The sequence below is a fragment of the Xyrauchen texanus genome, chromosome 14 (genome assembly GCF_025860055.1).
Source record: "Xyrauchen texanus isolate HMW12.3.18 chromosome 14, RBS_HiC_50CHRs, whole genome shotgun sequence".
Classification (NCBI taxonomy): Eukaryota; Metazoa; Chordata; class Actinopteri; order Cypriniformes; family Catostomidae; genus Xyrauchen; species Xyrauchen texanus.
The window spans coordinates 34,589,983-34,605,822 of record NC_068289.1 but is presented as its reverse complement, the minus strand read 5'-3'; the positions used below and the strand labels follow the sequence as shown (position 1 = coordinate 34,605,822).

The 15,840-nt window shown below is 36.9% G+C and overlaps 2 protein-coding genes across 3 annotated transcripts in view; one reads left to right on the top strand and one right to left on the bottom strand.

Annotated features, from left to right (window-relative positions):
* Positions 1–654: 654 nt before the first annotated feature.
* On the bottom strand, positions 655–7,041 carry si:dkey-3d4.3 (leucine-zipper-like transcriptional regulator 1 homolog). Its single transcript, XM_052142564.1, has 8 exons — positions 6,976–7,041; positions 5,090–5,282; positions 4,849–4,931; positions 4,500–4,578; positions 4,304–4,350; positions 3,786–3,906; positions 3,415–3,595; positions 655–2,403 (listed from the first exon to the last, which is right to left on the bottom strand). Exons 2-8 carry the CDS (start codon positions 5,250–5,252, stop codon positions 1,812–1,814), a joined length of 1,266 nt encoding a protein of 421 aa, XP_051998524.1. The 5' UTR covers positions 5,253–5,282; positions 6,976–7,041; the 3' UTR covers positions 655–1,811.
* Positions 7,042–12,499: 5,458 nt separating this feature from the next.
* Positions 12,500–15,840, top strand: part of LOC127654988 (ras-related protein Ral-B-like) — a 32,106-nt gene continuing 28,765 nt past the window's right edge. Inside the window, exon 1 of one of the 2 annotated variants that reach the window (XM_052142571.1) lies at positions 12,500–12,627. The gene's annotated coding sequence lies outside the window, so the exon portion shown is untranslated. The remainder of the gene's footprint in view (positions 12,628–15,840) is intronic. The other variant, XM_052142572.1, reaches the window with a different exon arrangement.

The following is a 15,840-nucleotide window of genomic DNA, read 5'->3' as shown; positions in this document are numbered from 1 at the left end:
CTTTTTTTTCAAGACAAATTGGACTTTCAGCATATTTGTGTTGCATTGATGTCACCTGAATGTAAAATAAGTTATGGGACCATAAAGACAAATGAAAAAATAAAACGGAAATTGAATCACTCAAATATTTATTGAAATCACACACAAATAAATAAAAGCTAAGCAAATTTCCTCTGGAAAACAGTTTGTTCATGTCTTTGGAGTCCTGGAGCACAGGAATAAACATTGTAACTTCTACAGAACCAAAACTATTTACATTTTTCCAAAAAAAGTCCAGGCGTTTTTGCCTCATTCACTGGTGCCAAGCCTCAAAACAGTTCCTATCAGCAATCACACAGAGGGCCACATCACAGGCTTTGCATTTCCAGGGGTGGCCTGTTTGACCTGCCTTGTCTGCTTGCAGTTCACACATTGCCTTCTACCATAGGAGGCCTTCTTGCTGGTTTCAGTTTGGTCTGATGTTGGCACAGGTACATGGTCACTTTGTTGCTGGGTGGGGGAACAGCAACTGTAACACCACAGAGTTGGGCTGTCAGCTCCTCCAGAAAAGCCTTGTGGGTCATGGGCTGTTGCTGCTTCTCTGCACAAACTTCCTTGTGAAGTAAGTAACTGTTGGTCACAGCAATGTCCAAAAATGGAAAAACAATGTCCTGTACCATCTCATAGTTTTATGGTGAACTGAGTAGTATTGGATGAGTTGATCAGAAAGATCAACACCTCCCATATTCTTGTTGTATTCAGTGACAGGGGTTGGGCATGGAATGGATTTGGTGTTCCAGCCTCCATCCTGAGTTCTTACCCTTCTCTGAACTGTGTTGCCAGAGAAGGCCGGGTGAATTGTGGAGCAGACAGAGACTTCCCGAGTGTCCATCCACTTTACAAAAACCAGAGGGCCGTCACGGATCCACCTGATGGTGCCCCTAGGATCCTTTTTGGTCATGACTATTACAATGAACTATTACCTCAAAACTATTACCTCTCCTCAAAACTATTACCTCAAAACTATTACCTCTCCTCAAAACTATTTTGCCGCGCATCTCTCTCTCTCTCCTCAAAACTACTTTGAGGAGAGAGAGAGAGAGAGAGAGAGAGAGAGGACCGCGCGTCTCTCTCTCTCTCCTCAAAACTATTATGCCGCGCATCTCTCTCTCTCTCTTCTCAAAACTACTTTGAGGAGAGAGAGAGAGAGGACCGCGCGTCTCTCTCTCTCTCGCTCTCCTCAAAACTACTTTGCCGTGCGTCTCTCTCTCTCCTCAAAACTACTTTGCCGTGCGTTTCTCTCTCCACAATATCAGAGCTTGGTTCATGCGTAATGACGCACACCAACGTGGAAGACGGATCAGCCTGTCATTGGTCAACAACCTCACGCAAAGCATCATGTGATATCCAAAATGGCAGCTATCATCGAGCTAGCGGCAAAAATGATGGAGAATTGATAAATTATGGACATCAAGTGGATAAATCTTGGATGTAAGTGTTTGGATTTATTGCTGAAAAACTCAGAAAAGAGGCACAAGTTCCGGGCTGGATAGAAAACCTTCTGTAAAGGCTACAAAGACACCAAAGACACCCCCGTGATGGCTAGCTCGTTAGCTTTCTGCTGGAAAAAACGGTAAGAAAATCGATAAAACTTTCATCAAATTATATAAATATTTATCGGAGGTGCCGTGTGATGTCGTGGACGATGCCGTCGGGCTCTGAGGGTTAAGGACACCATTCTGTCACAGGATGTGGGTATTGTTGTGAAGGTCCTTTCATTTCTCACAGAGAATGTATGATGCTCTGAAAATAAAAACTCCATTCTTTCATATTCATGCCAATGTCATATGCCACACTGAAATAGCATGCTGTCCTAGTAGAGGTTTACCTCCCACTACTAAAAGCAAGTCAGGCATATGGAGAAACATGGTGTCCTCAGTTTCCTCTGCCAGGCCACCACTATTCCGCTTCTCACTAACAGCCTCCTGGTTCTCAAAGGTGAGACAGCTCCCCATAGGCTTTGATTCTTTCAGTGCAATAGTAAAATCTGGTAAAAACTTCCTGTTGTCTGCTCGGAGAGTCTGGAGCTCAATGCAGTTCTCTTGCAATGTGGAGTGGGATGGTAAGCACTTGTTCTTAAAGGGCCTTAGCTTGTTACTGATGTTGTGAGAGTTGGGTATTACCCTGCAGTGGATGTTTGGGGCTGTGGGCTGAAAACTGAGGCCTAAACCAATGCTGCAGTGATAGATCCGGCACGGAGAAGTAGATCCAGGCAGCAATGGCAGCTTCATCCAGGTATTTGTTTTCAGGTTGAAACTCCATAAGCTGTTCTGAGGAGAACTCTGGGTTTCTCCTCCACCATAGATGAGCATGCTATCTTTATATAACACAGCAGAGTGGCCAACCAGCTTGGATGGACCTGAACTGCACAGTACAGAATATAGAAATGTATTAGAAAATGCAATAATTATATATTTTTTTAAATCAAATTGAGGAGACGAAAGAGGAAAGTATAACATGGAAACAGAACGATTTGCTTGGAGTAGATCTATCTGTTGCTTAGATAGATAGACATAGACACACACACACACACACACACACATATATATATATATATATATATATATATATATATTACAACTTTCCTTATTTATTCAGATCACTGTTTTACTTAGGAATGCTTAAAATATGTACAAAGAGGTACAAACGCTTTTTTTCAATGTTCTAACAATAAATCATTTCTAGTAAACACTGAATCCGTTGAACACATGACAGGCCAAACTTTTAAAGAGCTCCACAGTGAAAGATACATGCAAGATAAAAAAAAAATTAAAAGATACCAAAAAAATATATATACATGACTTAATATGATAACATGATGACTGATATGAAAAAAAGTTTGTTTTTTACTTCTAAAACATTTTTTGCATTTCTGTTTATGTAGTTTAAAACTCAGCCTTTTACTAAACCTTACAGTAATTGCACAAAGCCATTTTTCAATTTCAATCTTTATCAATCAATCGTGCAGCATTAATGGATATCATACCCTAAACTCAGAAGTCAAAGTCTACTGGTTTTAAGACGTTTTGGATGGTTTCCCTCATCATGTAGCCTATAGGTAAGTGCTGCTTCAAAATTATTGCATCCATTCATGCCGTATTTTTCCACATTAACGTGAGAACGAGACCGAACAAAAAATTTATATTTCATGTTCTTAGGTGTGCCAACACTTCAAAGTGTGAATATTTTTATTTCTGGGTTATGCATTTGAATTCACAGAGCTTGTACAAAGTGTGAGACTAATTGATTCAAAATTAACTATTGGTCTTTCATATCTGCATTTTTATGCTTGTTTGCAGATGGTTTTAATTTGGTCAATAATTGGCAGATAAATATCAAATGGATGGGTCGATGGATACTAAAAAAGATACTCACTGGAACTTGATGCAGCTCCAGTTTTGACTGGTAGTACACCATCTCCACAGATCCCTCTTTTCTCTCAGGCCCTGAAGGCCACCATAGAGGTAAATACAGTCCTGGTGCGTCACAGCTGAGTGACAATGTCTGGGACCAGGACCATCTTGAACACCGCTTAGTAGCGACCACACTCTGGACTCTAACATGTAGAAAATATACTTATTTGAGAAAGTGATTTGGCTGTTTGTAAATGATGTCTTCATAACAGACATGTGCTTTGTGCTATTCCACTTAAACAAGGTGCTATAAGAACAGATAAAGTTTTACATTTATGTTTTCAGTAGATGCTGTCCTACCAAAGATCATAAATATCATGTGATGGCACTCACCGAAATCAAATTTCCAGAATTCCTTTGTCGATCCTCTTATATCAATATATCCACCATAAACATACATAGATGACCCAAAGGTGACTGCACTGTGCCCCTTTCTGTTTGCTGGTGTCACTTCCTACAAAACAGTCTACTGTTATAAAAGCCTTAAGCTGCATTCACAGTGCAAGCGACACGCAGCGACAAAATGACCTCGTCTCATTCATTTTCAATGAGAGCTGGCAACTTCTGGCAACACGAGTGATGGCGACCGTTGGCGACCATTGACGAAGTTGAGAAATGTTTAACTTAACTTTAGCCCTATACTATGCAAATGAAGAGTGACTTTAGGACTTTAGAAGTTAGAGCTCACGTGATCCTAATATTTTAATAATAATATTAATTGTAAAGAAACAGTGCTGTTTAGACTCTTCATACACACAACTAGGGACATGCAGTGACAAAGCAGCTGGCAGTGTGAACACAGCTTTAGAAGTGTTTCACCTGTAGGAGTGTTGGTTTCTGTAAATATTTACCTGTACATTTTCACTCCCTGTTTTCCAGTTAATCCAGAGCTCTTTAACTGCAAAGTATATTGAATTAAAGAGGTGTACAGCAAAATGGCATATTACAGCAATATTGTCCTAACATGGAAGACACTGTAGTTTTTTAAACATAATACACTGCGCACACATCTCTCTACTACAGTATATATGCAGAATCGAAGATTACCTGTATCAAACACCCAAAGAGGTATTTTTGAGTTAGTATATGCTGAATCTTGCATTCCTCCAAAGACATAGAGAAATTCCTGAGAAAACATATAATCGTAAGATATTATAAACCATTTATAAATCATAAATTGATCAGTAAAATAGTCAGTGAGAACAATGTTTTTGTAGTGCTGCTGACTGAAAACTAGACACATGCTGAGTGTCATGACAACAGCAAATCAGCTCTGATGCAGCATTTCATTTATGCAGAACCAATGCCTAAAATCTAAGCTTATCGAAACGTTAACACAATTTTTTTCTGCTTTGCAAGCATCAGTATTTCCTTAAGGAAATGTAGATCTAGTTACCTGATATGCTACCATGGTGTGCTCCTCCAGTTCATCAGGTGCCTCTTCACTATTACAGGAAATTTCTACCCATTCATTACATACTAAAAAAAAGAAAAAAGAAAAAACGATAGAAGGGTGAATAAGCCATAGACCACCTCATCAATCAATACTACAGGCAATACTGATTGATTCAGCAATACACCACCATAATCAAGCATCAGAAACTCGGAGCAGCCTCAGATAAATAACAATGACTTACCCACATTATATTTCCAGAAATCGCTCAGTGAGCATTTTTCTCTGCCTCCTAGTAAGTACACATGTCCATTGTGGGCACAAGAAGCATGCTTGAAACGATCACACGGTGCAGGGCAGTGCTGAGACACTGGGATCCACAAACAAGCACTGCTCCCCTGGCTCATGCTTGGGCTCTGAGGGTCTCATGGGTTAACCTTGTGAAGAAAGCATGAAAAACACAGGGACCACTAATGAAGTCAACACCTCTTGGATCACACTGAAACAGTACAACATGAATAGGACAAAGAATGGAATTTGTATTATGTAGTTTGGTAAAACATTAGATAAATATTAAGCAAATAAGTGACCAGAAAACACTAGTAAGCAACATGGCTTTGGGCAGCGCATATATTAACAAGATAAAAAATATCTTAAGGGTACAATGTCAACATGCAACAGTACAGTTATAAAAGGAACACATTATAGAAATGTTAACATATGAAACACTACTATAAGAAGAAGAGACACCATGAGAATTTCTTAAGCAAATTGAAACATTACAATAATGAAAAAAAAAAATCAAATTCAAATCAAGTTTTAGTTTTCAAACTTTTAAAGTGCAAATTCCAAAGTATAAATAATGTTCGTCCTCAAATGTAACTATGTGTTTGATAAAATAATTGGCATAATAACTGTAAAACTATGTCTGAATACTTCAGACACACTTCTTTTTTTTGTTGCAGAAACACAAAGTATTATATGTTTTAAGTAGATCTGAAACTAGGGCTGAAAACCGCAATGAATGAAAACCGTAAACTAACTTCATGTTTTGCACAACGTAAACGAAAATGGGAACAAAGGCCCTTTCAATTGTTCCGCAGTGAAAACTGTATTTTAAAACATGCAACATACAGTTATAGAAGGAATACAGTTTTAGAACATTATTGACATTTGTATGTATGAAACACTATTGCAGGAAGAAACAACGAGCGCTCCTTATGCAAAGTGAAACATTATATATAAATCTTCAATTCAAATCAAGCTTTAGTTTTCAAACTTTTAAAAGAGTAAACTTCTAATTGTAAATTATGTTATTCCTCAAATTTGATTATCATGTGTTTGGTAATAGCATAACCTCAAAAAACTGTAACTTTTTAGCATAAACACAGAGTATTTATCACCCCTGGGGTCACGGGTTCGAATCCAGGGTGTGCTGAGTTACTCCAGCTGGGTCTCCTAAGCAACCAAATTAGCCCCGTTGCTAGGGAGGGTAGAGTCACCTCCTCGTTGTAGCGATTATTGGTTATCACTCTCAATGGATCGCTAAGAGTATACATAGGAAAACAATTTAAAAACAGCGCGGGTAATCACGCGTTCGGTGTGAACGGCCCCTTATACGTTCTGCGGGGCTTCACATAAAAGGCATAGTTCTTAGCCTTGTATATAACAAAGTTTTGAACATATAACCACCAAACCCTTTGCTAATTCACGCTTATTTTTATGTTTAGTTTACTAAATCCTAGAATAATTATTTACATGTATGCCCAGTGAGGATCTTTGCCTGTTATTCATCTACTAAGTATCTTTCGCATTTGTAATGGGCATATATGTGTAACTAAGAAATAATGTTACCTAATCCCATTACGGTGGTAATGGATTGCTTACGAAAATAAGAAGCTTATATGCGACTGTTATTTGAAAAAGTCATGAACGCGTCACATGACCGCTGGAAAAACTACTGAAGCAACAAGATTTGGCAACAAGATGTGGTTAGAGGTTCTCGAATGAAGCACAAGCGTTTGTGTCAGTTCATTGGCCCTTTTAGCGGTCTTTAACATAAACGTTTAAACTACGCTATTAGTGAGTGGCATTAAAATCCCTTACCGCTCAAATCTGCGAATTTCTTACCTCCTTTTATCTTCATTAAAATTGTAACCGATGATTTCGAAGTATCGACCATTTGAGAGGGAGGGGCGAAGAATTATTATGAGCACAAAACACTCCCACCCTTTTTCTTTTTTTTTTTTTTTAAACTCGCGGAAGCAGAACTATTGCACACGAAATTATTATTATTATTATTATTATTATCAATATCAGAGTTGAAATTTGAGGATATGCAGAATTACCGAAAAAACAAGAAGTTTTCCCTTTTTTTTTGCTAGTATTTTATAAGTAGGTACATTGTAATATCAATGTAAATATCAATGGCATATTACTATTGTAATCATTTACAGTCTATACAATAGCATTACATAGGCTACCATGTTATCATACCGCTCATTACTTTTTGTTGTAAGATGTATGTATAGCCTTTGTTTTTTAGAGCACTGGTATAAAAGTTATAAAAGAATACTGTTATTGTACATTAACCATTCTCTATGAGTCTCTAATGAAGCTGAAGTAAACATAAAAAAAACACCTTTACAACTATAAAATATGGGACGTAATGTTATTTAATTCCTCAGTTCACATGATCTTAAAAAGCCCCACAGGGTGTGTTTTGATCAGGTTGAGGGTAAGGTAATTTTAACACAGAGCATAAAATACTTAATGATGCACAAACATTGTTTTAGAAAATATGTAGTAAAATACACTGATGAGCCAAAACATCATGACCACCTGCCTAATATGATGTTTGTGCTCTGCGTGTCGCCAAAACAACCGAGGCATGGATTCTGAAGACCCCTGAAGGTGTCCTGTGGTCTCTGGCACCAAGACATTAGCAGCAGATCCTTCAAGTCCTGTAAATTGCGAGGTGGAGCCACAGTGGATTGGACTTGTCGGTCACACACATCCCACAGATGCTCAATTGGATTATGATCTGGGGAATTAGGAGGCCAAGGCAACACCTTGAACTCTTCATCATGTTCCTCAAACCATTCCCAAGCACTGTGTGGAAAGCAAAAAAATTATCCTGCTGAAAGAGGCCACTGCCATCATGGAATACCATTGCCATGAAGGGGTGCACCTGGTCTGCAATGATGTTTAGGTAGGTAGCACGTGTCAAATTGACATCCACATAGCCAGACCCAGGGTTCAGTGGCGTGTCCAGGATTTTATATTTGGGGTGGCAAAGGGGGGGCAAGAGCTGAATGAGGGGTGGCAACTAGGCTTCCCATGATATATGTAAAAAAATAAAAATAAAAGTGTTATACTGGTTATGAGGGACATGTGCTTATTTTAATGAATTTCTGATGTTCAGAGAGGGCTAACAGTAAATTCTGAACTATCAGCCATTTCAACTGAAAGATGAAGGCTGTAATACTAACGTTGGATAAGACATCTTTAAAGTACAATCGTTTTCAATCTGTTTTTAACATTGTGTGTAGGAGTATGTTTTTGAGTGTGTGTGTGAGAGAGAGAGAGAGTGAGAGAGTGTGTATGAGTGTATGTGTGATAATGTGTGTGCATGAAAATGTGTGTGTAAGCATATTAATGGGGTAATCATGGAAAAAATGCCCTTGCTTTAGTGGAGATTACTGGTAGAAACAAACACTTGTAATTAAAATAAACTGATTCCTTAATTTGTACTCAAAGTGCATTTATTTATTCCTATTGATCAAAAAGATAAGGAATCCAGAATATTTTGATTACCAAACAATAAAACTTGCATTAAATTATGCATATTCTGCAAGATGCAGTATACTACTGTAACTGATTACAACAGTTACTGATAACTGATTTACAACAGCCACTAGGCGGACCAAAGTTCTTTACAGAACAACCAGATAGCCTAAATAATGCGAAAATAATACCTGCATAACATCACATAAAACACAAATAAAAGCAGCAAAGCTAAGAGCAACCAGAGTAGCAAAACAGTATCAGACTGAAATATGAAATAGTCAAACATGTAAGGCAGCAGCCATTAACTCATTATCTGTACAAAGAAATCTGAATATGACACAGAGTAGTAGAAATTTTTGGTGGTGTAAATATAATTTTTTCTAAAGCAATATCCTCATCAGTGTTCTATCAGCTTTTACTTCTGAAAATGTGCATATTTTTTATATTTATCCAATGGCAGTAATTATTTTTATGAAGGCCAATTTTAAAACCTTATTTAATGTATGCATTATCTTTCATGTCAAATGTTTACATTTGATCAATAAATCACGTGTTAATAGTAACACACTATAGCAATATACCAATCAAATTAAATAATGTATACTGCGAAATTACAAATGCAATAAATAATGTTATAAGATTAATGTTTTAATTTAACCTTTGGGCAAGAAGAGTGGAATATGTGCAAGAACAACAAGTTGCATGTAATTCATCCGGAAATTTCAAACAGACTTTTTATCAATTTTAAAACAAGATTTGATCAAGTGGTCTACACCAGATGTCGTATAGGTCACGCAAATCTGACCCATGCCTTTTTGCTTAAAGGTGAAGACCCAACCCTATGTATGTTTTGTAATATTCCCTTATCTGTCAAACATATTTTACTAGATTGTCCTGGTCTTAACACAAGTAGAATGCTCTTTTATGAAGTTACCTCGTTAAAGGACTTATTTAATGAGATTGTGCCTGAAAAGGTTTTGGATTTCTTATCATATATTAATCTTAAAAAAAATATTGTATAATATGACTTGCTATTTATATTTGTTTTGTTTTTATTGTATTTATATGATATTTGTTTTTTCTAATTGAATTCTTGCCATGAAAATAGCTTTGATCGCTGACATGGCATTAAATAAAACATACTACTACTAATTTAACCTTTGAATATACAAATAAGACATTTTGGAAAAAAATGTATGATACTTTTGAACATCAAACTAAACTGCCAGTAGGTGGCAGCAAGTCACTTAGTCTAATAACTGAGTCATTGATTCACCCGATTCATTCAAAACGATGAATCATTTAGTAAAACACCGTTGAGTGCTGTTTTTCTTTGTTTAGAACTATTTTCGATGGTAAAATAGAACAAAAACAGTTAATAATGTGTCTAAAATGCAAATAACTTAATATGAACTACTTGTTTATTTAACTTAAATCAATGTAACATTTGCAATCGTAATAATATTCGGCAAAACATAGTCATGTTATTAATAATAAACTCAACATTTTGAATGTATGTTTCTTCTGTGAGTTTTGTTATGCTCATTTGGTTTGATTTCTCCACTAAAGTCTCTCACAAAGAGACAGGCTGCGCTGGCCTCAGCTTTACCAGAAATACACTGTTATCCATTTGTAATCGCTGTCTAACGTTAAATGTAATAAAATCAGAACCGTTCTTGCTTTTCTCCTAGTTATTTTTCTCACTGAAGTTTTAATCAGGCTACTTGTCCGGTCAGGCAAGTAAATGTCTTTTACTTACTTGCCCTTTCAAAAAAATCCACTTGTGTCGCCGCGGACAATGTCGTCGTAGGCCTAATGAGCTAACGATAGCAACTTTGCATTGATTGAAAATATACATAAGTCATTATAACAACTACCACTCAGGTAACTTTTGTAGATTAACGAGCAAGATAGACACATGATTGACTTTACCTGTTTCTGTGCATTAAAAAGAGAACAGTCTAAACGGCTTCAGCCTGGTGGTCGCGGGCCTGCCACATGTTGTAGTTTTGGTGAAATGATTAAAGAATGGGGAGGGGTGAACTTAAGATATGCCAGTGACATCACTATATGACGAACACTGTCCTAATAAATATTATTTAGTTTGCACAGACATTTTATTGCTTTGCCATTTTAATATTTGCTTAGGCTATATTTGCTTTTGATACATTTACATTTTAATAGTAATTAGTAATTAATCCCAAACCAAGTAAGATCATCTTGGAGATATGTTAAATGTTGAATATATGTTTTAATTATGTTTATGTAAAATTAAATAAAAAGCTTTTAATATGTTAATTTAAAAACATTTATATAGTTAACACATATAATTTCTCCACATGCTTTTTTTGTCAAGTTTTGTCTCCTGAAATCACTGTGATTTGAATGACAATTTCAATACCATTACACCTGTCAGAATATGCGATTTAAATGAAAAATTTGCTTTCGTATTCGTGGAGATTCTCACAACTATAGGCTACTCGGAGTCCACTCTGGACAAGATGAGCGCATTCTTCCTCCGAGACGAGTCCGCGCGCACTCCAGTTAGGCTACTGCAGCAGCGCTCGCTGCGCTCCGTCACCCGTGGATTTACCGATCTGCCGTTTACACTAGCCTGCTGCAGGGGCAGAAATGCACTTTATCTACATAATAAAGACATCAGACTTAAAACTAAAACTATTGTGAATTATAGATCATATTTGATAAGTACTTTTCGTGACCCAATCGATTGAAGTAGCCTAAGATGGAGGAAGTTAAGCCGATGCCCCTCCGTATCCGAGCTGTCATCTGGGGTGGCAAATGGGGTGGCAAAGCTATTTTTAGGGTGGCAGCTGCCACCCCGTGCCACCCTTGTGGCCACGCCCCTGCCAGGGTTTCCCAGCATAACATTGCCCAGAGCATCACACTCCCTCCACTTGCTTTTTGTCTTCCTATAATGCATACTGGTGCCATTACTTCCCCAGGTTAACCGTGCACACACATTCATCCACGTGATGTAAAAGAAAAGGAGACTCATCGGACAAGGCGACCTTCTTCCACTGCTCCAAAGTACAGTTCTTGCACGCGTCCCCATTGTTGTGACACATTTCTCCCATAACCATCATTAAAAATTTCTGACTTGTGCCACAGACCTTCTGTCATTTTGGACCATACGGGATATCCTTTGTTGCCTTCACGTATCGATGAGCATTGGGCGCCTCACACCCTGTCGCCAGTTTGTGGTTTGTCCCTCCTCGGACCACTGTCGGCACGTTTCACAGATGCTTTGACCCAGCTGTCTGGCCATAACAATTTACCTGTGAGCAATCATAATGTTTTGTCTCATATGTGTATATGTGAAGTAGTTACCATCTGACTTTTATTTCTTTAACATTAATTAAAGTGGATGACAGCAACACAACTAGAAATATTAAAAATACAAATGCCAAAAATTTAAAATAAAACAAGCAATCAATATCACTTTTCATGCAGTTTAAAAGTATTTATATATATATATATATATATATATATATATATATATATATATATATATATATATATATATATATATATATAGAGCGGTCAAAAGTTAACATTAGTTTAATTTAATGTTATTTTTATGAACCATGTATAGTCAATATTATGATTTGAATTGCTAAGAAAGATCTTCATATATACGAAGAGCTTTCTTAGCCATTAAAATCATAACATTGACTAAACATGGATCATAAAAATAACATTAAATTAAACTAATGTTAACTTTTGACAGCTACCAACTCTTGAACGGAACGTTGTTCATGACATCATATCCTGTTAAATTTTTCCCACACGACGCACGCACAGTGGGGGGAGTCTAGCTTCATGATATCATATCCTTTAATTTGCGTTTACTGAAGGTGGGGTTTATGGCAGACACGACAGTGCCAGTGAAACAAGTAGGTGAATGATTCGGAACAGGCGATAAATGCGTTTAAGATAGCATAAAGAGACTGTGAAGGACTAAGTCACCGAGTGGTAATATACATTTTATTTACATTGTTCTGATTCATTTGTTGTTGTTTACTGTTGATATTAGGAAATTATCCATTCTAACCGGAGCTTTTGTCACTGGTCGACGGTTATTACATTACCCACTCAGAATATCTCGCTAAGTGGAAAATGTCACTTGAGTAACGCTTAAAACATTATTATTACAAATGTAGAGAAGATGCCACTCAGTCAGTTCGAATTACGAAAGACGGGCGTTGTTTCGGATATTGAGCTCGTTTGATTGACCGAAAGCCTCAACGTACTGTAGATGTGCTACAGTGTAACTGTGTTTGAGAGTGAATCAAATATATTTTTGATCGGTTTTTGTGAATTGTTGTCATCCTCTAGCAAGTTCAGAGCTTCACTTCCTATGTTCACCTGATTAACTGGTCGTTATAGTTAAAATAGAGGACATGACGGTATCAGTTAAGTGTCAAGATTCTGCTTATGGGTTTGCACACCCATACACTATTTTTGTTTACACAATACAATCCAGCTTTTTAATGCTTTGGCTTACACCCCATTTCATTTTTTCTCCCATTTCTTCCCATTAAATCGGTTGAAATGATGGACAATTGGTTGAATGTTAAACTTTGCTGTTTAATTGTTGTGGAATTATGGAGTATGGTGTCATTTAATCCAGCACAAAACAGGCCAGTATGTAGTCTATCTTGAGTATAATCTGTTATGTCAGCTACTTAGCTTGGTACTTGGTTCCATTTTATATTCAAACTGAATGGTCACTTTTGTCATAAATATAATTTTTTGCTAAGAATTCACAGACTTGTTGGGTGTAACCTCACTCCCAGCAGTGGCCGTGTCCCCTTATCAATTTTCATTAAGGATGGGCGAAGTCCTGGCCCAGTTACAAAAAAGTTGCTTTCTCTATTACAAAAATTTTTTAAATATATGTAATATACAGTATAGACCTATTCCTGACTATCTCTATAACTTCCTGTTCATGATTTCGAACCTTTAAATACCTTGATATTAGCTTGAGTTTAGCTTGGAAACTACAATGTGTCAGTTTATGTGTTTTATAAACAAATGATAAGCTCATCTGGTGCAATGGCACACTTTGATATAACAATATCTGGCCTGTGCAACAGGTTTCTATGTGCATTATAGGTGGCTTGTACTTTTTTGTTTATTCTAAAAACAAGCAAACCTGCTTGCGGTTAACACCGTAATTACCTTTCCACAGCTCTGTCTGCCATTTAATTTGTTAGCTGTCCATAGTTCCTGACAAAATGTGTCCTTTAGTGACTTTGTAGTTCTGATGCTTCCTCAATTTATCTAGCTCATGCAGTCCCTATTTACTCAAGTTAGTAGCATTTTAGGGTTGATTAGATTTTCAGACTTGCTGTAGAATAAGTATACATGCTCAACATTAATTTTGTCACCTGGTCTGACAGCTTTTCAGTGCTCAGGCAGTGAAGTCCTCTGTCTCTACTCAACAATTTATAATAGGATTATATTTCAAACTTAATAGGATTAAATATAATTCTGGAAGATTGAGTGCAAAATTTCCAGATATCTCATAGTTACAAAAGTGCTAATTTTCAGGCTTGAGTTGACTGATAAGTGACGTCAGTATCTAAAAGATGATTGGCTCTTTTACCTGTTAGGCGGGACTTCCTTTTCTACATGGCTTTTGTAGACTTCTGATCATCTCATGCGAGGGTACAATATTTGTCAAAAGTACTCTCCTCAAAGATTTTAAGAACTTTTTTCCCCTAAAAAATCATTAGTAATTGCAGTCTGGGCTGAACAGGGTACTTTCTGAAGAAATAAGCACATCAACATAGCTGAATTTATGAGTGTTACCAGGTTCCTCTTGATTTGTTTCTCTTTTGCCAGGCCTTGTGACCTACTGACTCTGACTGCATGAAGAGCAATTTCTCCTTTTTATTACAGGCTGTCTTATACCAGCATTTAACATATTATATACTTCCTCAGTCAGAGAAAATAGGTACTGATTTGCTACAAGCCTCAACATGATATCTTTACAGTCCTGGTCTCAAGTTAATAAGTGATGTTAATGCAAATTTTCTCATTCTCAGGTTAACTTTAAGCTGATCTTTAATTGCCAGTGCAGTCCTTTTTCTTCAGTTACTGACAATAAATAGTATTATTCTGGCATAATTCTCTGAAGATCCAACACAATCTCATGAAAAGTCCTACATAATGTACGAGTTGGCTATTCATATTGTCTCACACGATGTTGTTCGCATAAACTCGTATGACTTCATGTGCAAATTCCTGGATGTTTAATGCAGAAGTCAGCGCGAGTTCTGCTCACAAGGCATAAGGACAAACTTTTATTAATATTACGCCCTAACCCAAACCCCCTATCTAAACTTAACGCATCAATAAAGTGTGTAAACATGATAGGAAGCTGTTGTGTGTGACAGAAGCAAGTAATAGTTGCTTCTGTCATAGATGGAAACGATAGATGGAAATGATGTCCAGTGATGTCATTGGCTGTAGTGATAGTTGTAGGAATTCAGATGAGTGTAATCGCATGATATCATACAAATTAGCCAAATTTAGAAAAGTCATATGAATCAGTACGATTTCACCGTGAGAGTGTGTTGGATGATCTTAATGTCTAATAGTCAGCATTAAATCTTGGCTTTAATTGATTATTGTTACATATTCTATATTGCAAACTAAGGGTCATGAACTAGACATACAAGTGTGCAATTTGGAGCCAACAGTTAGTTTAGTTATTTGTCTCATGGTTTTGACTTTGCGCTCCCAAACGCTTCAAGGTGGAATTCTTCTACTTGTCCTGCGCACCCCTTAAGTGTTATGGAGACTGTGTCTACTTTCTGGGTATGTGATAAGAGTTTGAGATAAACCGAGAGTGGTCTGCTGTGCATATCTTATCGGATGTGTGATGTGTTAGGATATTTTATCATTGTGGATTGAATTCAGGCACACAGAGTTCTCTACTAGTGACTAAACTATATTTGCTAGTGACTTTGTAATTAGCGATCGAATGATAATGCATTTTGCCAATAACACCAAGTCAAAAAGCTGATTTCCAATTAAATTGTGTTCATATGCAATGAAGTATAGTTATGGAAAAAAACAATAATAACATTATAATTTTTTTCCCCACAGTTTTCTGAGATTTCTGTAATTACTATAGTCTCCCTCATTCAAAATACCCCCCATTATAATCAACATTAG

Coding starts and splice junctions, on each gene's coding strand:
- si:dkey-3d4.3 (XM_052142564.1), bottom strand. CDS start 5,252: ATGAGCCAGGGGAGCAGTGCTTGTTTGTGGATCCCAGTGTCTCAGCAC. Junction 3,907..4,303: donor CAGGGAGTGAAAATGTACAG/GTAAATATTTAC, acceptor ACTGTTTTGTAG/GAAGTGACACCAGCAAACAG. Junction 2,404..3,414: donor TGGAGCTGCATCAAGTTCCA/GTGAGTATCTTT, acceptor TGTACTGTGCAG/TTCAGGTCCATCCAAGCTGG.